This window comes from Sciurus carolinensis, chromosome 2, assembly GCF_902686445.1.
Source record: "Sciurus carolinensis chromosome 2, mSciCar1.2, whole genome shotgun sequence".
Classification (NCBI taxonomy): domain Eukaryota; kingdom Metazoa; phylum Chordata; class Mammalia; order Rodentia; family Sciuridae; genus Sciurus; species Sciurus carolinensis.
This window is the reverse complement of record NC_062214.1, coordinates 52,369,289-52,395,063: the sequence shown is the minus strand read 5'-3', so window position 1 is coordinate 52,395,063 and position 25,775 is coordinate 52,369,289. Positions and strand designations below refer to the sequence as shown.

The 25,775-nt window shown below is 40.5% G+C and overlaps 1 protein-coding gene across 3 annotated transcripts in view; it reads left to right on the top strand.

Moving 5' to 3' along the window:
- The window catches only part of Adamtsl3 (ADAMTS like 3), a 347,565-nt gene that overhangs the window by 116,014 nt on the left and 205,776 nt on the right, over nt 1-25,775 (top strand). For all 3 annotated transcript variants that reach the window (XM_047534772.1, XM_047534782.1, XM_047534791.1), the window contains exons 5-6: nt 4,222-4,267; nt 11,449-11,685. In XM_047534772.1, coding sequence (XP_047390728.1) covers nt 4,222-4,267; nt 11,449-11,685 — 283 coding nt within the window. The remainder of the gene's footprint in view (nt 1-4,221; nt 4,268-11,448; nt 11,686-25,775) is intronic.

The window sequence follows — 25,775 nt, the reverse complement described above, 5'->3', positions numbered from 1 at the left end:
TTCAAGGACGATATTGAAAAGAAGTGGTGAAAGAGGGCATCCTTAGAAGATGGAAAGATCTCCCATGTTCTTGGATAGGAAGAATTAATATTGTCAAAATGGCCATACTACCAAAAGTTCTATACAGATTCAATGCAATTCCAATTAAAATCCCAATGATGTACCTTACAGAAATAGAGCAAGCAATTATGAAATTCATCTGGAAGAATAAAAAACCCAGAATAGCTAAAGCAATCCTTGGCAGAAAGAGTGAAGCAGGGGGTATCGCAATACCAGATCTTCAACTCTACTACAAAGCAATAGTAACAAAAACGGCATGGTATTGGTACCAAAATAGAAAGGTAGATCAATGGTACAGAATAGAGGACATGGACACAAATCCAAATAAATACAATTTTCTCATACTAGACAAAGGAGCCAAGGATATGCAATGGAGAAAAGATAGCCACTTCAACAAATGGTGCTGGGAGAATTGGAAATTTATATGCAACAGAATGAAACTAAATCCCTGTCTCTCACCATGCACAAAACTAAACTCAAAATGGATTAAGGACCTCAGAATCAGACCAGAGACCCTGTAGATTATAGAAGAAAAAGTAGGTCCAGATCTTCAACTTGTCGGCTTAGAACCAGACTTCCTCAACAGGACTCCCATAGCACAAGAAATAAAAGCAAGAATCAATAACTGGAATAGAGTCAAACTAAAAAGCTTTCTCTCAGCAAAGGAAACTATCATCAATGCGAAGAAAGAGCCTACAGAGTGGGAGAAAATCTTTGCCAATCGTACTTCAGATAGAGCAGTAATCTCCAGAATCTATAAAGAACTCAAAAAACTCTACACCAAGAATGCAAATAATCCAATCCAGAAATGGTCTAAGGAAATGAACAGACACTTCACAGAAGATGATCTTCAAGCAATCAACAAACATATGGAAAAATGTTCAACATCTCTAGTAATAAGAGAAATGCAAATCAAAACCACCCTAAGATTGCATCTCACCCCAATTAGAATGGCGATTATCAAGAATACAAGCAACAACAGGTGTTGGCAAGGATGTAGGGAAAAAGGTACACTCATACATTGCTGGTGGGGCTGCAAATTAGTGAAGCCACTGTGGAAAGCAGTGTGGAGATTCCTTAGAAAACTTGGAATGGAACCACCATTTGACCCAGCTATCCCACTCCTTGGCCTATACCCAAAGGACTTAAAATCAGCATACTGTATCAGAGATACAGCCACATCAATGTTCATTGCTGCTCAGTTCACAATAGCCAGATTGTGGAACCAACCTAGATGTCCTTCAATGGATGAATGGATAAAGAAACTGTGGCATATATATACAATGGAATATTACTCAGCCATAAAGAATGATAAAATTATGGCATTTGCAGGCAAATGGATGCAATTGGAGAATATCATGCTAAGTGAGATAAGCCAATCTCAAAAAACCAAAGGACGAATGATATCGCTAATAAGTGGATGATGACACATAATGGGGGGTGGGAGGGGTTAGTGTTAGGGTTAGAGTTAGGGTTAGGGAGGCGGGCAAGAATGGAGAAAGCAAGGACTGTATAGAGGGAAAAGAGGGGTGGGAGGGGTGGGAGGGGTGGGGGGAAGGGGAAAAAATAACAGAATGAATCAAACAACATTACCCTATGTAAATTTATGATTGCACAAATGGTATGCCTTCACGCCATGTACAAACAGAGAAACAACATGTATCCCATTTGTTTACAATAAAAAAAAAACCCAAGATCTTACACATACTAGACAAGTGTTCCACCCTGAGCTTCACCCCCTTAAAAAAAAAAAAAAAAAAAAAAAAAAAACCTCTCTCCCAAATAGGATTGCATCTCTCAGTAAACAGAAGCCAAGAAGACACTAGGGGTACATGTTTCAAGTGGGATAAAGTGTAAAGCAAGGTGATACGAAATGTAAATGGACAGGGGCAGTTTGAGAAGGACTAAAAGACAGAAAAGTGAAAATCAGAACTAAAAAGTATCAAACACAATACATTACAAAATAATCACTACCAGAAAAAAAAAAAAAACAGACATGAGGAAGAATATCTGTAGATGTCTTGGAAGCACAAGAAAAAAGGCACAAGAAATTAAACATAAGTAAGAGAAAACTATGCAAAGATGATAAAATAAATGTAGAGAGAGAGCTCACCTCAGAGTTATAGATAATACAGGAAAAAGTAATAATTAAAAATCATAGTCTGGGAATACAAGTACATTTTTATTAAAATGTAGTGAAGAGATAACTTTATAAGTATGCATTGAGAAATTCATATTTATTTTAAAACACAGATTCATTTCTGGTAATAGAGTATTCTATTTTAAAGGACTCACCACTTTCAGTCAAAATTGATGAAAAGAATCATAATTAGATATAGACTGAATATAACTTTTACTTTAAATGCTAACAAAATGAGGTAAAACAAAAGAAACTATAAACTTCTAGGCAGAAGTTCCTAGGCAGAAAAATAAAGCACATGTGCAAAAGAATAAAAATCAGACTTCTTTGCAAGCTACAGTATCTGTGGTCAGTGCAGCATGTCTACAGAGTTGAGGGAAAAGGATCATATAAATAGAATACCATATCTTGCGGAATTGCCTTTTCTAGATGAAAAGAAACGTTCATTAATATGCCAGCCACATATACTTCTTGAGAAAGCAACCAATTAAGTAATACTCAGTCAACCAATAGTTTAAAGCTCATGTATTTAAAAAATTTTGAAGGGACTGAAATTCTTCATCCATTTCTAGATATATAGTCTAAGTATGAACAAAAATGAAAACATGAAGATGTTTAGCAAAGCATCTTTATATTACATAAATAAGAGCAGACTCAGTAATCTCACTTCTAGGTATTTACTCAAGAGAAATGAAAGCTTATGTTGACCCAAAACCTGTATGTGAATGTGTTTAGCAGTTTTTCTTTTTTTATAATTGCCCCAAACTGGAAACAAATCAAATATGCAGATAGGGAATAAATAAATTGTTGGGCATACATTCAACAGAATAATATTTAGCATTTAAAAAGTTGCAAATATCTGTACAATGTGAATATTCTTAACATGTACTGAACTCTACACTTATCTAAGATGATGAATTTTATGTTATTTGTATTTTACCACAATTCAAAAATTTTCATTCAAAACCAACAAAATGATATCTATATAATGGACTGTTATATAATCATTAAAGCAATTTTCCCTAAGAATTATCAATGTTTATAACGTTAGATTAAAACAAATCCAAAGCTGAATTCACAGTATGATTTTCAACTCTGCAAATAAATAATGGCAGAAAGGCTAGAAGATTAAATTCCAAAAATATTAAGACTAATGATCTTTGTTGAAGTGATTTGGTATGAATGGTCTTGACCTTGAGACTTCTTGGTACTGTTGGTCAGTTTTGCATCACTGTGACCAAAATACCTGACAAAAACAACTTAGAGGAAGGAAAGTTAATTTTAGCTCATGGTTTCAGAGAGTTAGTCCATGGTTGCTCTGAACCCAAGGTGAGGAGGAGTATCCTGGTGGAAGGGTGTGGCAGAGGAAGGCTACTCAACTCATTGCCACAAGGAATCCGAGAGATGGGGGTGGGTGGAAGAGAGAAAGGAAGTAAGAGAAAGAAAGAGAAGAAGAGAAGCAGGGGCTTCAGGGAAGACGAACCCTTCTAGGACATGCCCAGTGACCCACCTTCTCCAGTCACAGCCCACCTGCCTATGGTTACCATCCAGTCAGTCCATTCAAAGTATGATGGACTGATGAGGTTACAACTCTCATCTGAATCATTTCACCTTTGACTATCCCTATATTAACATGGTACTTTTGCGGAGGATACCTTATATCCAAATTATAATAGGCACATAACATTTTACCTTTCCTTTTATAATCAGTAAAAATATAATCATCAGAAATGACATGCAGAGAGTTGTATATTGCTGACTTTATCAATCACTTCATGTAGATTTAAGATTCACTTTTTAAATTTTTCTCACAGGGTTAAATATTTTAAAGAGCCATGTTGTTAGGAAATTTTGTCATTGAGTAAACAGCGTAGAATGCATTTACACAAGCTAACACAGGTACAAAGTCACTAGGCATTATAATCTCATGGGACCACCTTCATTTATGTAGGTTCTTGCTGACAAAAATGCCATTGTGTGACAGTCATTATTTTCTTTTTTTTCTTTCTTTTTTCCTTTAGGAATTGTGAAGGACAGAACATTCGTTACAAGACATGTAGTAATCATGTAAGTCATATAATCAGAATATATAATCCAAAGAATATTATAACTTTTAAGTTATAATATTATAATATGTGTTGTTAAAAACTAATGGTCTCTCAATAACCTTTGTAGAAAATTTGAATATTTCTTTAATTGGTAACATCTATGTATCCAGCATCTTCCACTTATACTGCCTTTTTAGGTCATTTCAAGTTCATGATCTAATTGGTGAGTATTTAATAATTTCTGAATTTATGGAAACCAGTACACGATACCTTAAGCTCCTTCAAATTGAAAGTGTTTTGATGTCCAATATCTTACCTGACCTTTGCAAGGTCTCTGATTATAGGCAGGTGAAATGTGGCTATTCTTTATGCAAATGAGGGGACTGAGGCTGAGTGGGGCAAATTACTTTCTGAAGATCACACAGGGAGAGTACAAATTTGAATTGATCTAGTGCTGTTTCTACCACTGCAAACCACCTGTTCTGTTCACTGCAAAATATATTTAGGTGACTCATCAGAAAAATCACACAGAAATTTAGATTACCACACTCTTATTTTACATCACTCAACACTAAAAGAAGTTGGAATATTTTGCTTTACATATATAAAAATGCAAAGTAAACATTAGAAGGAACTGATCTTGTTTTCCATTCAGAGTATTTGCCTTGTTGGTGATACATACCTAAACCAAAATAACAGGAATTAAAAGGGAGTTATGAGAATCTGGAGATATCATCTGAATGAGATTTAGATTTCTTTCTTGGAAAGAAAGTTGGAAATGTCTCAAACTTTGTCAGATGATGAAATGATGTTCTAGACAATAGTAACTAAAGTATGGTGACTTTTTTTTTTTTTTTTTTTTTGTACTAGGGATTGAACTCAGGGACATTTACTACTGAGCCACTTCCCCAGCCGTTTTTATTTTTTATTTTGAGACAGGTTCTCACTAAGTTGCTTAGGACCTTGCTAAACTGCTGAGGCTGGCCTCCAACTTTCGATCCTTCTGCCTCAGTCTCCTGAGTCACTGGGATTATAGGCCCAGCACATGGTAGTTTTTAACAGATGATCCCTTGAGTTTCTGAGGTAATGGAGGAACAATACTTTAATATACCATTGTAGAAACTCCAACACCTGGAACAGTAGGACAGACCTTTTTAATGTTCAGTTATCAAGGGATAAGGGTCAGGGAAGAGAAGGGAACAAACTGAGAGGCAACTGAAAAGAAGTTGTAGAAATGAAGGCCTCCATGACTGTTGGTCTCCTACTCCAGCATCTCTGGGTAGATTCTGAGCACACGGAAGATCCTGCTTAACGAGGACAGACTCTGACTGCCGTATTTCAGAATTCTGCCCACCACAGCGAATACACTAAAAGAATAGATTCCAGGCATTCAAGGAAAAATCAGATGCTTTTTTTTTGTTTTGTTTTGTTTTGAAGTCTGGATGCAATAGGGACATGTATTTAGAGAGCATAAAGAAATTCTATCACCAACCTGCTGGAGTCTGTGCTTCAAACAGCAGAGTGGAAGGCTCCACCAGGGCTTACAGACCCCACTGCTGTCCCCAGCAGGCTGAGGTTCAGTGGCTGTCCCAGGTTCATTCTGTCAGGGGAGATGGGGCTTTGGACTCGGGGCTGAAAGATTAGGGAACAGAACATGCCTGTGTGCAGGACTGTGGCTCCCAGGTGACTGTCGTCTTTAGACTTAAACCTCAGCATATATCCTTACAGCCAAGTCCTGAGTAAAGAATTATCCTTATCACAGGTATATCAGAGCAAATGGAAAATTTCCCAGCGAAGTCATGCATGTCAGTCAGTAGTGAATTCACTAACTACTCATGTTTTTTTTATACCAGGGTTTATAGGATTAAAGGCAAACCTGGAAGAGGCCAGGGAAAAATGTTTTTTAAATTATACAGTATATATCACAATTTGGCAAGCGTGTGTGTAACATGAACATATATATATACATATATATATATATGCATATATATGTATATTTATCCATATCCCCAGCATTTTTTAATTAAATTTTTTTTCTCGAGACAGGGTCTTGCTAAGTTGGTGTTAGGGCCTTGCTGAGTTGCTGAGGCTGACTTTGAACTTGTGATCCTTCTGCTTCCTGAGCCGCTGGGATTAAAAGCATCCACCACCATGCCAAGCCATGAACTTTTTTTTTTTTTTTTATGAACATAGTTAGCTCCATGCAGTGAGTCCTCTAAGATCTCTGATGACTTTCCAGAACAGGGGACATTGGATGTGGCCCCTTGAAGGTCCTTCATACCATGGATCCTTGCATAGTTAGTTTCTGGTAGCTTTTCATTCAGTTTTTTTCCCTAAGGTGTTCTTGTCTTTCCATTGTGTTATTCCTGCTCTGGGCAAGAGCCACTTCTCCTGTCTCCCATCCTCCAGGCCATCCTGCAATTACACTGGCCTTCTAATATGGTACCTGTTCTGTGTCACTCTTCTGCCTGCATCCTGGTGTTCTCTGATTCCCCTCACTTGCATACAGGGGCATTCAGTATTGGCTAGGTGTATCTCTTACTCATCTCACAACTGCCACTCTTGCTGGACAAGGCTGTGCACTGTTGCTAGTAGATACTAAGTTTTTCCTGCTATTTCTCTTTTCCTTATGTTGTTCCCATATCTTGGCCTGTTTAAATCTCACCATCCTTTAAATCCCATCTCAGATTTCACTTTTTCACATGCCTTCTTTACCTACTCTAGCTTATGGTGACCACTTGGCAGCTTATTTTTATGCTAGAAAATTTTGTCATTTGTTACACAAAAAAAAAAAAATCACAAAATTTAACTCATATTGCAAGCTTTTAAAATTTGCTTACAACAAAATTTGTATTTCTCTTCAATCCCTACTTACTAGTTAACTGGGGGAAACATTAACCAAATGTCTAATCCAAATTAAAGCTTAATACATTCCCATTATATAAATAGTTTCTTAGGTAATGGTCTGTCTCTCTTGCATAAAAATACTCAGTTTATTAGGTAATCTTCCTGCCTTGGCTTCTCTCTTTAAGTTGTCCACATTCCCATAGTTGAAAGAGGGGAGGAGACCCATTTTCAGGATGGTCTGTGAATGGGTGCTAGTTGTCATCAGCTGCCTCTTCCTTCTCCTTTTCATTCTTCTCTCTTCCATCCCTCAGCCTCCCTTCCTTTTCCCCCTTTTCTTTTTCCTCCTTCTTCTTTGCCCCTTCTCTTCCTTTCCTGTGTTTCCCAGACTAACTACTGCTTCTGCGACATAATTCTTTTTTAGATGTGTATCAATTACTAACATCAGATTAGAGTTAGGTTCTTGCTGATCTCAGATCTGTTCTTTCCTTAACGACTCTAATTTTATAATTTAACCCTTGGATAGCAGTTTTATTTCCTCCATTTCAGTCTGACTGCAAATCTACAAATGCCAATGATTGCACACTGTTTCCGTGTGTTTCATGCATGTAGATGCAATCGGAGAACAAATTTATGGAATGAGAATGTTGGACTATATTCTGTTCCCTGTAGCATATGATCTAGGGTGAAGCACATAAAGTATACTTAATAAATAAGTGCTGCCTTGAACTTAATTCTTATGAAGAAATACTTCTCAGGGAAAGGAAAGGAGAAGAATGTTGGGCATTTGAGTCTCCATTTAAAACACAGAACCCCTATATTGTCTTGAGCTGGGACCTGGCCAAGCTGAGCTGCACTGGGCAGTCTTAAGTGCTGACGATGTGAATGAAAGCATTTAATGTTAGTGGTCAGTATCTCCTGCCTATACTCAAAAGCCTTATCATGGAGTTCTTGCTAATATAAATATCAGCCTTAACTCTGTCATATCCTAGTTGTATATTTTTGGACTAGGGAATAAACACTATGTGGGTCATGGTTTTCTCCATTTATAAAATAGTCTTGACCTGCCTAGCTTAAAGGGTGTGGAGAAAAAAGAATGTCACTAATAATCTCTGGCAGACTAGAAAGCATTATCTAGATCTGAGACTGTTTTCACCAGCAATCCCATCGTTTTCACTAGAAACACTAGTTACCAGGCAATAGGTTCCTCAGTTCTTCTCAAATCAAAGATTTCATTTGGTGACAAAGAATAAGCATTAAAGGTTTATTTAGTGACATAAAAGTAAGGTTCAAAGATGATAGAGCTGGCTGTCCCAAGAGAGGACATAGCCTGGAGGTTTCCATGTGGCAGGATTTTACATTTGGTCTTGGAAGCTTCTTTCCTCATGTGTTAGATTTGGGATGGTTACTGTGAGTTCCCACCATGCTCAGTGTACCTTAGCTCACTTCACCATGTTGGAAAAATCCCCATCAGTACCTAAGTGGGACTTATGGGACTTTGGGGTGGGGGAGGGCAGTCAAAACTCTATTGTAAATGATATTACAGTGAATCCAGGGTCACCAAAATGGCAGTGCCCCAGTGCTCTCATATGCTTCAAAATCAGAGAGTCTCTTAGTGTGGTCACACCCAGTTTCTTTAGTTTTAGAAGGTAGTATCTGGTGGTGAAGGAGATGTTTATAGTCAAGTTTTCCATCTCCTGCGGGGAAGTGATCTTTCATAACCCAACATGAAGTATACCCTATTCTCCCTCTCCCATCCCCTTGCTCTTGTCTACCTACCTACCTACTCTAGCACTAGGAACAGAGAAGCCTATTAAAATGAGCTCAAGGAAAATGGGATTCACTGAATGGATTTGTGGGTATTGAATGGAATTTTAAGTAGAAGTAGACCTTGAAGACCTGAAGCCCCAGGAATCAGAAAGGAACACAGGCTACTTGCTCTTTCTATTGAAATGCATGGTTTATCATCTTCTTTTGTATCTAATTCATTCTTCTCTGCTGTGGGAACTACCTTGGTTTGCTTCAACAGCCATCTCATAAAAGAAATGGCCAGACCAGCCTGGACTGACATGAGTTCTGAGCTCTGGTCTTTTGGTTGCAATTCCAAATTCCTGGGAAAAATTGACCCATTGTCATGGGTCCGATACTTGCCCCTGGATGGTCTGCTATGGTCAAGGAAGACAAACCTGGCTACCTTTTGGGCAGGGACTAAGCTTAGCTGTCATCCTAAGCTGTCTTCTGTTAGCTAACTTCCATTTATTTTTTGAAAACTTCATTGGCTTATGGAGGTTAAAGAAGTCCTGAGTGAGACAGCCAGCACTTTCAGTGCCTGGAGAGTGCCGGCAATGTCAGTAGCCTCATGCAGGGGGAGTTGCGTGCACCCTGCTCTCTTACACATGTTCTTTGATCTCAAGGAATCAGATACAGAGAAAACTGGCTGTGGCTAGAGGAAAAGGAGGTGATGTCATTTTATTGTTGATCTTGCCTATGACCAGATGGAGGACTGAGTCCTCATTGCAAGAGAGAAAAGTCATCTGGTTCTAGTCTTCTTCAGTTTGACTTGCTTCCATAGGTTGTGACCTGAGTTAAGAATTTAATATGGCTAAGACAACAAAAATGTGGATACAAAATGGTACTTTGGAGGGGTTCTTAGCAAAACAGCACAACTAATACTAGGAGATAGTTTGTTATTAATTATTTTCTGTGTATTCCCTGCTTACTCCCCAAACAAGATGCAAGGCAGTTTATAACACAAAACCCCAAAGCATACACATGGTGAAAAAATGTCAAGTAATAAAAAAGGGAGAAATTATGTTTTAAATTCCTGGCTAAAAATTTATTACTAACTATTAGTGAGAAAAAATAAAGCTAACTTTCTGTCTCATACCATTCATCAGAATAAACAAAGTACCAAAAACAAAATTAAATGGGAAAAAATATTTCCAACATAAATAACAAAACTTGATAACCTCACTATGAAGGTTAATAGTCTTATCTGCTAAAATATGAATAACAATTTTCCAGTAGATAGATGAATAAAAGATATAAAATAGGGAATTCATGAAGAATTGGTACAAAGCAAATATACATGAAAGACATTAAACCTAAATAATAAAAAGAAAATACGGATGAAAGCAATGAAATTCTGTTTTATACTTTAGATTGGAAGACTATTACAAAATTACTAGCAAACTGGGAAGAAATATTGAGAAAAGGGAATTTATATAATCTGGCGATAATACCTTTCAAGAGGGCAATTTGGCAGTATTTTGAATAGTCCACAAAACATGCATACTTTGACTTGGAAATTTTATTTCCAGAAACTAGTCTTTGGGAGATAACCAAGATTTATATAAAGATTTATATAAAAAATCTGTTACTTATTTTTTAATTGAAACGTTCTCACAAAGAATACTAATTATTTTAATAATTAAAAAAGATCAAATAATATATTGCCTTTTTCTGTATCTTTTTTCTTAATTAGGAAGTTTGTGTACCAAAATTAGATTTTTTTAATGAGGAAAGTAAACATTTTTATCATTCAGCATCTTGCTCTGGAAATGCCTAGAGGAAGGAATCAGTAATTTAGTAAGAAGATCCCAGAATCATCAATACTTGTCCAAGTGCTTTTTACTATCATTATGAGAGTGCCTTAGGATGTTTACTAGAATTTACTTGTTTTTGTTGTAGACAGAGTTTGAACAAGCTACATTATCTGCTGCCCATCCTATAGCCAGTGGGAAGGCAGGTGTTTGGTATCAGTGAAGAGCAAAGTGTGGGGCCTGTCAGGGAGAAAGGAACATGAATTAAACAGCAACAAAGACACAAGTTGCACAAAGCACTGTAGTTTTGGATTAAATCAGGAGTAAATAATCCCTCCCACTGAAATGACTACAGAAGGCATGGATAATAATTTATGTTTCTCTGAAGACCTGGAATCACCTAGAAAAATCAAGGGCCTTTAATTTAACCTTGTTTCAAAAAGGAGAAAGCCAAGTATTGCACTTGGAAGTTTACATCTGAGATTGTTAAACTAGGGCAAAATTTGTTAACCTAAAATGGTAAACTTTAATTATCTGATAAACAAAAATAACTGAGTGGAAAAATGATCAGAATGAATGGGATGATCCCCTGTATAGATTATTATTGCAAAGATTCCATGTGGAATTTCATAGCTGTAGATTCAATTTCTAATTTTTAAAAAGGAGGAAATAATGAAGGAGTGAGGTGACTCCATGGAAAGAGGTGAGGTGGACTCTGATCTTAATGAAATTCTGCTATTTTGCTCAGCCCTCTGGTGGCCCCTGTCCCTGGGTGATGTGTCAGAGGGTGATATTCCTTTTTCTCTGCCTCCAGGACTGTCCTGCAGATGCAGAAGACTTTAGAGCCCAACAGTGCTCAGCCTACAATGATGTCCAGTATCAGGGGCATCATTACGAATGGCTTCCACAGTATAATGATCCTTCTGCCCCATGTGCACTTAAGTGTCATGCACGGGGACAGAACCTGGTAGTGGAGCTGGCACCCAAAGTGCTGGATGGAACTCGTTGCAATGCTGACTCCCTGGACATGTGTATCAGTGGCATCTGCCAGGTAAGCCACCCCTGCCTCCCATGTACCTGATTCTGGGATGTGTCATGATGCCTCTCAGTATTTCTTCTATACTTTTGCTCATGCAGGCAAAATAGTTTTTTTTTATTATTTTAATGTAAAAATCATGTTTTACTTATTTAAAATAGTGTAAACTTTACCTACTTACAACCAAATGATTGTAGTATATGATTTGTGATTCCTCTCCATCATTGATTCTCCAGTGGGAACAGGGATTCGAATCCCCTGAAGGGCTTGTGATGACAAAGAGTGCTGGACCCATCTCCAGAATTTCTAACTCAGTGGTCTGGACCAGGGCCCAAGAACTTGCACTTCTAATAAGTTCTCCAGAGATGCCAATAAGGCTGGTGGAGGACCACACTTTGAGATCCACTGTTTGGAAGGATAACACTGTTGGGCTTTCTTATTAAAATCAATCCACTGTTTTGGGTATTTGGGAGCAATGCTTTGCTGAAATCCTAGCAGAAATGTGTTACAGCCAATTCTCAGATGAACTTTGCAGAACTCTGTTACATGCTACTGTGACTGAGACATAAACCCTTGTAATGAGTGTGAGGTTTGGGGATGCTGTGATTGGCTGCAGAGACAGTGTGGGGGTTGCAGGTAAATGATAGAAATCCACCCTGATTCTTCTGAACTCTGAAAATTGTTTCAAAAAAATAATGATATTTAATTTATTCAATTATGCTTATAACAAAAGCAGCAACAACAGCAAATGAGCAACTTACCACCCACCGTCAGGCACTCCAGATTCTCAGACCTGAAGGGGAACTTTGAACTCTTGTTTTATTGCATGAATTAGGACTTCCAGGATCATATTGAAAAGTAGTGCTGAAAGGGAGCAACTTTGCCTTGTTCCTGATCTTAGAGGAAAAGTATCTAGTTTCTCACCACCAAAAATGATGTTAATGTAATTTTTTTTTTGTAAATATTTATTGTCAAGTTGAGGAAATTCTCTTTTATTCCTAGTTTGCTGAGAGTTTTAATTATGAATAGTGTTGGATTTTGTCAAATACTTTTTCTGAATCTCCTGATATGGTCATGTGTTGTTTTTTCTTTTAGCCTGTTAATATGATGAATTAACTGATTTTTAACTACTAAGCTAGAATTTTATACCTGGGATACATTCCATTAGGTTGTGGTGCGTAATTCTTTCTGTACATTGTTGGGTTTTATTTACTAATGTTTTATTGAGGACTATTATTTATATATGTTCACAGAAAAATGAGTTAGGAAGTATTCCCTCTGCTTCTGTCTTCTGAAATAGATTGTAAAGAATTGGCATAATTTCTTCCTGAAGAATTTGGTTGAATAAAATGATAAGTCCACTTGGGTTCAGTGTTTTTTGTTTTTGAAGGTACATTAATTATGGTTAAATTTCTTTTAATAGATATAGGCCTACTCATATGATTGATTTTTCCTTGTGTGAGTGTGGGCAGATTGTATTTTTCAAGAGGTGAGTTCAATGCAACTGGATTATGAGATTTGTGGGCATAGATTTGCCCATAATATTCTTTTATTCTTCCTTTAATATCTATGGGTTCTGATCCGTAACAGTGTCTCTTCTTTAATTTCTCATAATGGTATTTTGTTTCTTTTCTTTCTTTTCTTAGCATAGCTAGAGGCTAACTAATAAAATATCAATTATATGGATCACCTTAAAAAGCAACTTTTGGTTTTGTAGATTTTCTCTGTTGATTTCCCATTTTCACATTCATTGAATTTTGCTCTGATTTTTATAATTAATTTCTTCTGCTTACTTTGCATTTAATTTGCTCTTCTTTTCCAGTTTCCTAAGAGGGAAACTTAAATGATTGATTGTAACTCTTTCTTCTTCCTTTCTCTTTTTTACATTCTGTATTTTTCATGTTGTTTTATTAGTGCATTATAGTTATATGTAATAATTGGCTTATTTTGACATATTCATAAATGCAAATAACCACTTGCTTCATTTCTAGCCCTAGTAGTATCCCCTTCCCTCCATCTCCCAGGTTCCTGCCTTTACTCTTTTGGTCTTCCTTCTATTTAGTTGTTTATTTTATTTTATTTTATTTTTTCACATAAGAGGGTTTATTAATCAAACAGCATCTCTCTGCAGGGTAAGAGAGAAAATGAGAGGAAAAGAGAGAGGGTGCATACAAGAGTGTGAAAAGTGAAGAGGAGAGAGAAAGAAAGTGAGTAGGAGAGAAAGCATGAATGTGAGGAGAAGAGAGAGAGAAAAATGGCGGGAGAGCTATTCTTAAGCAGTCGAATTCCCCGGGGTTAACAGGACCAATAACGGAGAAGAATACTTGCAAGCTGATTGATGAGCTAGCTAGGATGTTCACAGACTGACAAGAAGTTGGGAGGCGGGGAAATGACTGCAGTGTAAAAGCAGAGGAGCAGCTTTATATTATATTCCCCCTTTTCTGTTTTTATAAGAAAATCTTTTGTTCTCCAGTTCTTTCCCCACTTATCTCTCCTTCCTGCCCTCATAAGTAGGCCAGGTTTTGCAAGTGAGATGCAAAAAGTCCATTCTTCCAGGGACGGTCTCCAATTTCCACGACTTCCAGAGGCAGATGGCTTTCATGGACTTCCATTTCCTCGATTTGACTGATCCCCTATTTCTACACTAACTGCCTGTCGCCAATTCTGGCTTCATTCCCCCCTCTAGTTTTAAGAACACCTTACTGCTGTAGGGAAAGGGGGATGATGACTGCTCTGGCTTCTTTGAGCTAGAAGGGGGCAGTGTGGGGCAAGCAGTTTGGAGTTCCCTTTTTAGAAATGGGTCAATTGAGGGGTCCATGGTAGAAGTCTGGTTGGGGAAGAGCAGGTTGTAAAGGCATCTGGTGATGGGTGCTTTTATGAGAGAAGAACAAAAAGACATGAGTACTGAAATGAGATTAGTACAAGATAAATGTTGCAGAATCTGGAACATGCCAATGAATATCATGAAGATGACAGAAGTCAATAATCCCTCACTGGGGGTGTGGAAGAACTGAGAAGTTGTTCCCATAACAAAGCCTAACAAAGGCTGGAGAGGACAAGGCCTTATTTTGGAACTTTAGCATTGTCCAGGTTATCAGGAATGTAAACACAACATATAGTAGAGATCTCTATATTTCCATTACTAGCAAACATAGATTAAGCCTACCTGTGTCTGTAGGCCTTAAACTGACTAAAAACTTCTGACTCTGGCAGTTTCTCTTGATAGTTATCAGGCTCATTTGCCTAAGAATCTCTCTTTTGTAGCTTCCAGTCTTTATTCTAGTGGGCTAACACAAGTGTGTATTTTTAGTTACATTTAACTATTGTTTCTTTTAAATGCCCAAGAATGGCTATATTTTGGTTTTAACTGTTTTGTTAGGTGTCTGAGATCAAGCTGGTCAAATTGACCTGTTCTTGTCTTGTTAAAGAGTCAGCTGAGTTCCCACCGGGGTCACTCATGGGGAACTTGAGAACAGCTTCTTAGTTAGTGCCATTCATTAGGCAGGGTCTCCTCAATGAGGTGGCTTCCCTTGGAAGCATCAGGGATGTCTCCCTTTTCCAATGACCCTCCTCTGCAGCAAGTGCACTGATTGGCTTTTTATCTTCTAGTGGTCTCATCAACCTCCCTGATCAAGAGGACGTGTGATCCAGAGTTTCAAAGCTCCTTAGAGAAGTCCTCTTGTTCCCTGAGTTTAGGCTGACTGAGGGCAAGACCCAAATACTGACTTTTCTTGGCCTCTGTATTTAATTTCAATCTCTAAGTTTGATCTTAACCATCCAGCAAACCAGTCTCACCAGTCATAAAGTAAGAGTGCTGGGCTTTAACATCAATGTCTATAACTTTACAGTTATTTACCCCCTTTTGTCTAATGTCCCGACCCGCGGGACATCAACACGGGACCGCAAACCTGAGAGAGAAGGAATGAAGGGACAAGAGACGCAGGGAGAGGCAGCAAGACAGGAATTCTGATCAAGCTGCAAATTTTTATTGTTCACACAGGGGTATTTATACTGAGGGAAGGAGGGGTGTGACAAGGTGCAGGCTGGTTGGCTGTGTTCTTCTGCTGGGTTCCTGATAGGGTGCAAATTCGCGCCGGCCGGGAGGTGAGGTTCGCGCCGCCGGGAAGGTGAAGTTTGCGCCGGCGGGAAGGGAGGGGCGCTGCTGCTTATTGTAAAGGTCAGAATGTTCTCAGAATGAGAACTTCTTGGTCCCTGACATTTCCCCCTTTCTTATATAAAATTATTGACCATTTTTCGATAGCCATATTTTAAGGGGGTGATAGAGGCTATGCGCTGAGGCGGGGGCGCGGCTTGCCCGAACAGGTACAGAGCTGGAGTGACAATCCCTCGGGAACTGCGCCTGTCTTAGGTTGTCCGTGGCAGAACAACATCCTTACCCGTCATTGGATAATGAGGCTCTAGCCCTCATTTCCTGTCTTAGGTTGGTATGAGCTCTCACGAATCTTACCCGTCATTGGCTGTCCAGTTCAGCTCACAGGGGTGATGGTCTTTTAAGATCATCATCACGATCCATCATCTCCAGTCGATGGTAATGAACCTGAATAGGTTTCGCCTGTATAGCCTCAATTTGAGCTTTAAGAAAAGCCATGATCTTGTTGAATATCAAAGGACCTATAGATACAATAAGCAGCAAGCAAAGGAGGGGACCTAAGAAGGGAAGAAGATAGGGAAGGAGTCCACTGAATCCAGTCCATAGTGGATTATCAGCCAGTGCTTGTCGGCGTTTTTCTGAGTCTTCCTGCAGCTGTTTGATCTTGTCCTTAACAATTCCTGACTTGTTGGCATAGAAACAGCATTTTTCCTGCAAAGACAGACAAATGCCTCCCTGTTCGGCAGTTAGAAGGTCTAAACCTCTCCTATTTTGTAGGACCACTTCTGCTAAGGAATCCACCTGATCTTGAAGATCTTGTATGGTGCTTGAGAGTATCTGTACATCAGAAATCAATTGTTTGGATAATTTTGTATATTGAGTAAGAGAGACCCCCAAAACAGCAGTACCTGAGGCCACTGCTGTAGAGGTTGTGCAAGAACAGGGTCTGTCATTCAGGGGATTTTTCGCATAGATTGTTAGCTGCATCTATAAGAGAGGAAGATTCATCCTCAGGGGGAAGGTTTCCGTCCCTGGGTTGTGGTAAATCATTGACCTGTTTGACCAGGCGTTCTGGTAACCATCTTGGGGCTGCTTGTTCTTGATCTAAAATACAAGCTGAGCCTCGTCCCCAAATGAGGACGGGATCTGGGCCTTTCCATTTATTTGTTAAAGGATCGCGCCACATAACAGATGGGCGAGCAGAACTAGAAGAGGGATGCCAATGTCTGTCTGCGGTCGAATGTCCTTCATTGTCTAGGGTAAGAAAGTTAAGAGCAAATAATGCATGATTAAGGCGATCCCTGGGAGTGGTAAATGCAAGGGAAGAGGCCTTAAGGCGGGTAAGCCAGGTTTTTAAGGTGAGGTGTGCACGTTCCACAATGCCTTGACCTTGAGGGTTATATGGAATTCCAGTAGTATGAGAGATTTGAAGAGTGGCACAAAACTGTTTGAACTTGGTACTGGTATATGCAGGGCCATTATCTGTCTTAATATGTGCTGGCTTTCCCATTATGGAAAAGGCTGAGACAAGATGAGAAATGACATCCTTGGTAGCTTCTCCGCAATGCGGTGATGCAAAAATAAAGCCACTAAAGGTATCTATGGAAACATGTATGTACTTTGTTTTCCCAAATTCAGGAAAGTGAGTAACATCCATCTGCCAAATCTGATTGGGCAGTAATCCTCGAGGGTTAACACCCAGATGTTGAATAGGAAGGGAGACAACGCAAGCAGGACACGCTTTTACAATTTCCCTTGCTTGTTGCCTGGTAATTTTACAAAGTAGCCGAAGGCTCTGAGAATTTAAGTGGTGAAGTTTGTGTAAATCTGTGGCCTCTCGGATGGATCCAATAAGAACTGGGAAAAGGGACCGAGTGGCTGCATCAGCCTGAGCATTACCCCGTGATAGGGGACCGGGAAGATCAGAATGTGCTCTAATGTGTCCTAAGAAAAATGGATGTTTTCTAGCCTGAATTAGTCGTTGAAGCTGGTTAAACAAAAAGGCTGCGTTGGAGGAAGCCTTAATGGCGGGTGAAATCTCCAATAGGGGCACAGAATGGGCAATGTAAGCACTGTCTGTATAAATATTAATAGGTTTATCAAAAAATGTCATAAAGACTTGTGTTATAGCAAACAATTCTACAAGCTGTGCTGATGGATAGGCAGTGTCAAAGGTGGTGGGCTGATTATCAACAACAAAGGCTGCACGGCCATTGCTGGAGCCATCTGTAAAAACAGTAAGGGCTTGTGGAATAGGAGCCTTCCGAGTAACCCGAGGAAAAATAAATGGATGTAACTGAGCAAAATGCAAAAGGGGGTCATTGGGAAGGTGGTTATCGATTATTCCCAAAAAGCCTGATAGAGCAATACCCCATTCATCCCTCGTCTGTAGCAAAATTTGGGTTTGATCCTTAGTGTATGGAATCAGAATGCTATCAGGGTCTTTGCCAAAATGTTGTCGAGAAAGCAAGCGGCCTTTAATAATGATAGAAGCTACCTGAGCAGGATAGACAGCAATAACTTTAGAGGATGTGGCGGGCAAATGAACCCAAAGCAAGGGGCAACCTTTATTTTTAAAATATGGATCCCGCTGCCAGAATAGTCCTGTGGGTGTATGAGGGGTGTGTAATATAACCAAAACCAAAGGAAGGTTATAAGATATTTGTGTAACAAATTGTTGAGCAATGGCTTCTGTGACTTGAATTAATGCTTGCTGTGCCTCGGGAGTAAGCTCTCGAGGAGAAGAAGGGTCAGAATCTCCCCTTAAAATATCATTAAGAGGCAAAAGCACATAGGTGGGCAGTTTTAAATATGGTCTTAGCCATTGGATATCCCCTAGTAGTTTTTGGAAATCGTTAAGAGTGTGGAGATGGTCCACACGCAATTGTATATTAGGGATTTGAATTTGATTAGTTTGAAGTTTGAGGCCCAAGTAGGTGTAGGGGTCCTGTGTTTGAACCTTATCAGGGGCTATCTGAAGCCCCAAGGCAGTAAGGGCTTTATAGAGATCCAAATAACAATTATTAAGATCATAGGTATTAGGTGCAGCAATTAACAAATCATCCATATAATGTAATATATAAACTTGTGGCCACCGCTCTCTCACAGGGTCTACTGCTTGAGCAACATATTTTTGGCAAAGACTAGGGCTGTTAGCCATACCCTGGGGAAGGACCTTCCATTGAAATCTTTGCATAGGGCCCTGAAAATTGATGCGGGGGAGGCTGAAAGCAAAATAGGGTCTGTCATCAGGATGTAAAGGAATAGTAAAAAAGCAATCTTTTAAGTCGATGACCATTTTATAATAGTCCCTAGGAATAGCTACCGGTGTAGGGATGCCTGGCTGTAGTGCCCCCATCGGGCGCATAACCTTATTGATAGCGCGCAAATCCTGTAAAAGGCGCCATTTGCCTGATTTCTTCTTAATAACAAAAATAGGAGTATTCCAGGGTGAGGTTGAGGGTTCCACATGGCCGGCTGTCAACTGTTCCTGTACTAACATAGAGGCAGCCTCTAATTTTTCTTGGGTAAGGGGCCACTGATCCACCCACACAGGAGTTTGAGTTTCCCAAATAATTTTGTCTGCATGGGGTACAGGAGGGTCAGGGACCGACACTAAAAATCCACATACCCAAGTCCAAATTTGTCTGTTTTTTGTATGGGCTGTACAGGCTCAACCTGTCCTTGTCCTAGCCTCCCAAGGCCTGTACCAGGGATAAAGCCCATACGAAGCATTTGATGAGTGACTAAAGAGTCGGGACTAGCAAGAATAACTTTCATTTGGCTTAGAATGTCTCGTCCCCAAAGGTTGACAGGGAGATCAGGAACAACAAAGGGGGTAACGGTTCCTTTATTCCCTGTGTTATCTTTTGTGTCAGTCCAATTAAGCACCCTGGAGCTAACTAAGGGGTTTCTTGATTGCCCTATTCCTTTAAGGTCAGTTAGTGATGAGGTGAGGGGCCATTCTGATGGCCAATATTTTTGAGAAATAACTGTGGCATCCGCACCAGTATCTAGGATCCCTCGGAATTTCTTTCCTTCAATAAATAAGGTAAGAGTGGGTCTTTTGTGGGAGATAGGTTGGACCCAATACACATCAGAGGAACCTAAGGAGGCTGTGTTTCCTGGTGAATTTCCTGAATTGAGGGGAAGGAGTATTAATTGTGCAATTTTTGTTCCTGCAGGGATGGCAGCTACTCCGTTAACAGCTGTGGCCAGTATTTTAATTTCTCCAGTGTAATCATCATCAATGATGCCAGGGAAGACCTGAACACCTTGTAAGGTGGTAGGAGCTCTCCCAAGAATAAGAGCACACATATGAGGTGGAGGGGGGCCTACAACCCCAGTGGGTATTATTTGAGGTCCTTGCATAGAGTCTAATATTGTATCGGTGGAGGCACAGAGGTCCAATCCTGCGCTGCCTGGGGTAGCACGTTGGAGGGAGGTGATTGTGGAGAAGGACAGGGAGCCTGGATTGGGTTGGGAGTCTGAGAGGGAACAAACCTTATTGCCCCTGGGTTTGCTCTGGGGGTGGTCGGGGCCAGGGGCTGGCCCCGAGAGGAGTTTCCCGAGAAGTTAGAGGGAATAGGCTGTCCAAGGGCATTGGTCTTGGATCTACACTCCTTGGCCCAGTGGCGACCTTTACCACATTTAGGGCAAAGGGTGAGCGGAGGTGGTTTAGCCCCTGTTTGAGGAAATATGGGTCCTTGACCCAGTTTCCCTGTTGGGCAGTCTCGCGCAAAATGGCCAGGTTGTTTGCAAGTAAAGCAAGTACGTGGGCCAGGGTGGTGAAGGGCCTTGGTGAAGGCGGCACCAATGGCGAGACCCATGGCATGGGCTGTTCCTACCCCGGCACACAGCCTAATGAAGTCAGAAAGGTCCCCTTTATCTTTGTGGGGCCGAAGAACATCTTGACATATTGGGTTGGCATTTTCAAAGGCAAGATATTTTACAAAGGAGCTCTCGTTTTCACTTGGTCCAAGTAAGCGCTCCGCAGTTAGATTAAGCCGGGCAACAAAGTCACTGTAAGGCTCGTCTGGACCCTGATGAATTTTTGCTAGGGAGGTGGTGGCCGAGCCCTTTTGAGGGAGCCGTCTCCAAGCATGCAAACCAGCAGTTTGAACCTGTGCTAGGAGCCCAGTAGGAAAGCGTGCCTGTTTAGGGTTAGTATCAAATGGCGCATTACCCACTAGTTTAACATAGGTCCAGGATTTAGAGGAAGCCTTGGTTGAATTTTTTTGGGCAGTTTCCCGACAGTATTCCCTAAAGTCTGCGTTCCACAACAGGAAGTCACCTGCACTGAGGGTGGCTCGGGCCAAAAATTTCCAATCATTAGGGGTGAGCCACTGTGTACTATGGTTCTCTAGCAAGGCCAGTGTATAAGGTGCAGTGGGGCCATACTGTGTACAAGCCTTTTTAAGTCTTTCAAGAAAGCGGAGGCTCAGCCTTTTATAAGAACCAAGGGCTCCACTCTGTCCAGAGGTGGGCTCCTCCTCATCCCCTGATTCCTGGTCCTCCTCTTGTTCCCTCTCTGGTTCTACCTCTTGTTCATCCCCTGATTCCTCTTCCTGACTTCCTTCTAAATTCTCTGCTTCAGTTTGGGGGGGCTGATCTGCTTGACTGCGAGTGACTGGAAAGGCAAGAACAGGCTGACCACGTGGCTTCACCTTACGAGTATTAAGGGGTTTTGGGCCAGTTTGTGTTAACTCCGTGCCCAAGGCCAGTGAGCGAAGCTCGGCATCAAGGGCTTTTAGTTCTTTTAAAAGTTGGATTTGTTCCCGCCTATGTTGGAGAGACTCGCGTAAAGGGGTTAGATTAGGCAAGGGAAGCGGGGAAAAAATGTCTGGGGGGGCAGTAGGTCCCTGAGGGACCGGAGCACGAAAGGCAGGGGGTGTATAAGTGGGAAGTGGATTTGTAAGAGGTGGCAGGTCTGGAAAATGGTGTTGAGCCACTGCCTCCTCCAGGGTGGCCTCATCCTCTGGGGTCAACTCATCATGGGGATTTAAAACCGGATAAATCTTAGGGGGATTTTTAGGGGACTCCTTTGGTAAGGTGGGGTCTGGGAGGTTCCCAGGGTCTGGGAGGGTCCCAGGGTCCTGAGAAGCCTGAGCAGGGGGCATTTGAATACTAATCGAAGGGCATGCCGATGGGGGGCGAGAGGTAGATTGCATTGCCTGCTCCCCAATCTTTACAAGTTTTAAAGTACCACTGTCAAAGGGTGAACTTTTAAGAATCTCATTAATTAAATTCCAATAAGAAAAGACAGTGACGGGCACCTTTTGAGGACCAAAAGTCTCATAATAATCTTTGAGGCAGTCTCCTACTCTGAGCCACCTTTTACCATCAATCGATCCCTCGAGGGGAAACCAAGGACACAAATCCTCTATGTATGAAAAGAATGATCTTAAATCCTTTTTCTTAACACGCGCTCCCCGAGTCTTGAGGGCCTCCTCGAGACCCGTCAGAAACAAATCATGTGACGAAACTGCTTGTCCCATGGTGCGTCACTCACCTTGCGCTGGCCTCAATTTCCTCCTGGATCTGACTCCCGGTCGCGTCCACCGAGGCGATCCCGAATCCCGCTTGGCCAAGTCTTCCCCAGAGGGCAGCGTTCGCTTCTCAAACAAAGGCTCGAGCCCCACGTTGGGCGCCAACTGTCCCGACCCGCGGGACATCAACACGGGACCGCAAACCTGAGAGAGAAGGAATGAAGGGACAAGAGACGCAGGGAGAGGCAGCAAGACAGGAATTCTGATCAAGCTGCAAATTTTTATTGTTCACACAGGGGTATTTATACTGAGGGAAGGAGGGGTGTGACAAGGTGCAGGCTGGTTGGCTGTGTTCTTCTGCTGGGTTCCTGATAGGGTGCAAATTCGCGCCGGCCGGGAGGTGAGGTTCGCGCCGCCGGGAAGGTGAAGTTTGCGCCGGCGGGAAGGGAGGGGCGCTGCTGCTTATTGTAAAGGTCAGAATGTTCTCAGAATGAGAACTTCTTGGTCCCTGACAGTCTAATTGGTGTCTACATTATCTGTCCTGTAGGTGATGGCTTACTATTTATTTCAAGTTAATTTACGGTGTTTGCTCTTGAAGCAGTACTTCTGCAAAATATTAATCAGGCAACAGTTAGAGTTTACAAGGAAAATACAAAATGGAATCACTAACAGTAAAACATTGTTTGTGCAATAGCTATCTTGAATTTTGGCAGAGTTATTCATTATATCCCCTGTTTGAGATCACAGTAATCTTTACAACAAACATCAAACTTTTGAACACAACTTTAAATGAGTTAAAGTCTGGCTTACTTTGGAGCCATTCTAACATGCAGCAGAGTGAGAGGGGAGGCAGAACCTTATCTCAGGTAAGGCGTGGCTCTTTACAAATCTTAAGTGAAGTGTTCTAATTTTGATGTTGATCTTTACTCCTTTCTTAAATGTCATTTTAAGAAGTTTACATATATTGATTCCTGATTCTGTGTGAACATTAGTTAACACAATTTAACATTATATCTAAAACATGAGAGAGCTTTTAACTTTCCTTTTGTGTGGCAAAGTGGCAAAATGCTTTCATGTTTCATGATATTAACCTTTAAACAAATCAGGTTCTCACTAACTTTTAGAAATACGTTTACATTTAAATTTTTTTTTTATCTCAGTGTAAAAAGTAACAAATTTTACTATTGATGACAGGTCCTATAATAGAACATTAAATGATAGAAATAAATCCCCAATAACATTTACTCTTCTTGTAAGTTTAAAATTACCATTAGAGATAAGTTTAATTTGGAGAATAGCAGCTTGATAAATTTTCTGCTTTAAAGGTTTGTATACCTGGAAAATATGAGCAAATTTAATATACAAAGAATGACCATTTCACAATTATTACCAAATTTAGTTTTTTTTAAAGGAAAATTTAAACTCTGTAACATAGTATAATACTTTAACAATTGTTGTTTAACCATAATTGTAAAAACCCTGATTTTGAGACTAGTTGTTCTAAAGAATAGAACTTAACTGATATAATATTAAGAGTAAATTTTACCAACCTATGAAAACACCAGTAATGTTTAAGTATATTACTCCATGGAATTTAAGGAGTTGAGAGTACTCGATGTTATTTAATAACTTTGTAAATTAATCAGATGTCTCTAACAAACACATTTGAGTAATCCCATACCCATCAACTTTAATGCACTCATCTTATTGTAAAAAAAAAAACAAGATATCAGACAAGTGTACCAACAGTATTTGCCATCTCTTTCCTGTTGAAGAAAAGTCCTAGAAAAATTGATGTTAGACATTTATAAACATCAACATTTTATTAGTTTGGCCACCTAGAGACTTGTGAGTTAATTTTAAAGACATTTTACTTCTGTTAGTTTACCCAATTTAAATGGAACCTTTTTAAATCACATGAATTAAAAGTATTTGGATCCATTTTTTTTAATTTTAGTTTTATGCACACTTATATTTAACACAAAAGCAAAGGCCTTGTAATGTTTATCTCCATTGCAATGTAACAGATGTTCAAAAATAACTCTAGAGTTGGATAAAGAACTGATCAAAAATCATTAACCTAGGTATGGTAGGATCAAAATTGTGAGCTCAAAAATATAGCATTTAGGAAAAACAAGAGTCCTAGAAGAAAAATGATAATGGCCAGTAATTATAGCATGAGAGAGTGAGAAAGAGAAGGGCAGAGAGAAGAGGTGAGAGGGAGAGATACAGTGTTCTGTGTTACAGCCTAGGAGAAATTTAAAATGGACACTTTTTTTTTCTTGGGTTTGAGACTGGTCTCCCACTGCGCCTTCTGGCTTCCTCCATTTACATTTCAACGTAAGCCTTGACTGAGATCTGAAAGGAGCTAACAGGTTCTAGCAGAAACTTGATGCCTAGGGCATTTTAACCCTTTTTCCTGGTTAGTAATCAATTCAGGTTCGGATGCAGAAAATTGTGAAACAATATCTCCCACTACTTGTGAGGAATGGGATTGTTATATCATACTCCATACTGGGACATGCCACTGACTGTTGGGCTGGTTACTCCCTCCACACGGGCCAACTCCCATGGGGACTAGAATATGTGCTTGGGACCTTGTGGCTGGAGGACTAGGTGGGCTGGGCAGGGGAATGGAAGCAGAAACAGAACGGGGCAAAGGAGGTGGAGAAGCAGGGGCTGCTGGAAGTCCTCTGCCATAGCAGACCGATATGGGGGTGGTTTGTAGCTGAGTCAAAGTTGGAGGAGGAGGAGGGATTAAGAGAGGGAGAAGAAGCCAAAGGAGGCATTCGAGTTTGCAGGAAGAGCAAAGAAGTGCAAGAAAGAAGAGACTTGAAGATAAGGAATCCCTTTCCATTTGCCCACTCGCTCACAGAAGCTGTGTGCCATTACGTGGCCATTTTGGATTGATTATCTAAAGGGTACTGTGGCCAAATATCATTAAGTTTTGATGACTTTAAGCTGGGGGTCAGGCGAAGGTTTCTAAAGTTGTCTAATCTCAGGGGTGAATCTGCCGGAATGGAGGACCCAGATCCCATGGTGGGAGACTGATACAGCCGAGTCTATGCCCCGGCGTCCCGAGGCCACAGATTAGTCGACTGGAGACAAGAAGGCAGCACATCGATGGGGTCATCACACAAACATCAATGTGGGCCAGGCAAAAGCTGAGAGAGCTGAGGCCCTGACATCAGGGTTTTTGAGAACAAGTGCGAGTGTGAAGAGGGGCCTCAACCCTGAGAGAGAATCTCCACCATAAAATCAGGAACCCACCCGGCAGATAAGACCAACTAAGGGGGCCAGCCATAACTATAAAAGTCATGGCTGGGGGTACCCCCACCCCTAAGCCACCTTGAGGGCCCCGGACACTCAACGGTCGCTTCTCAGGTTGGCAGAGGAGTGTTTAAGTTGGCTTAGGGCAACCGCCTAGGGAACTCACCAATCTGAAGTCAGACAATGAATGCAGAGCAAAGCAGAGCATCCGGGTGAATGGAAGGTGAGGCCGTGTC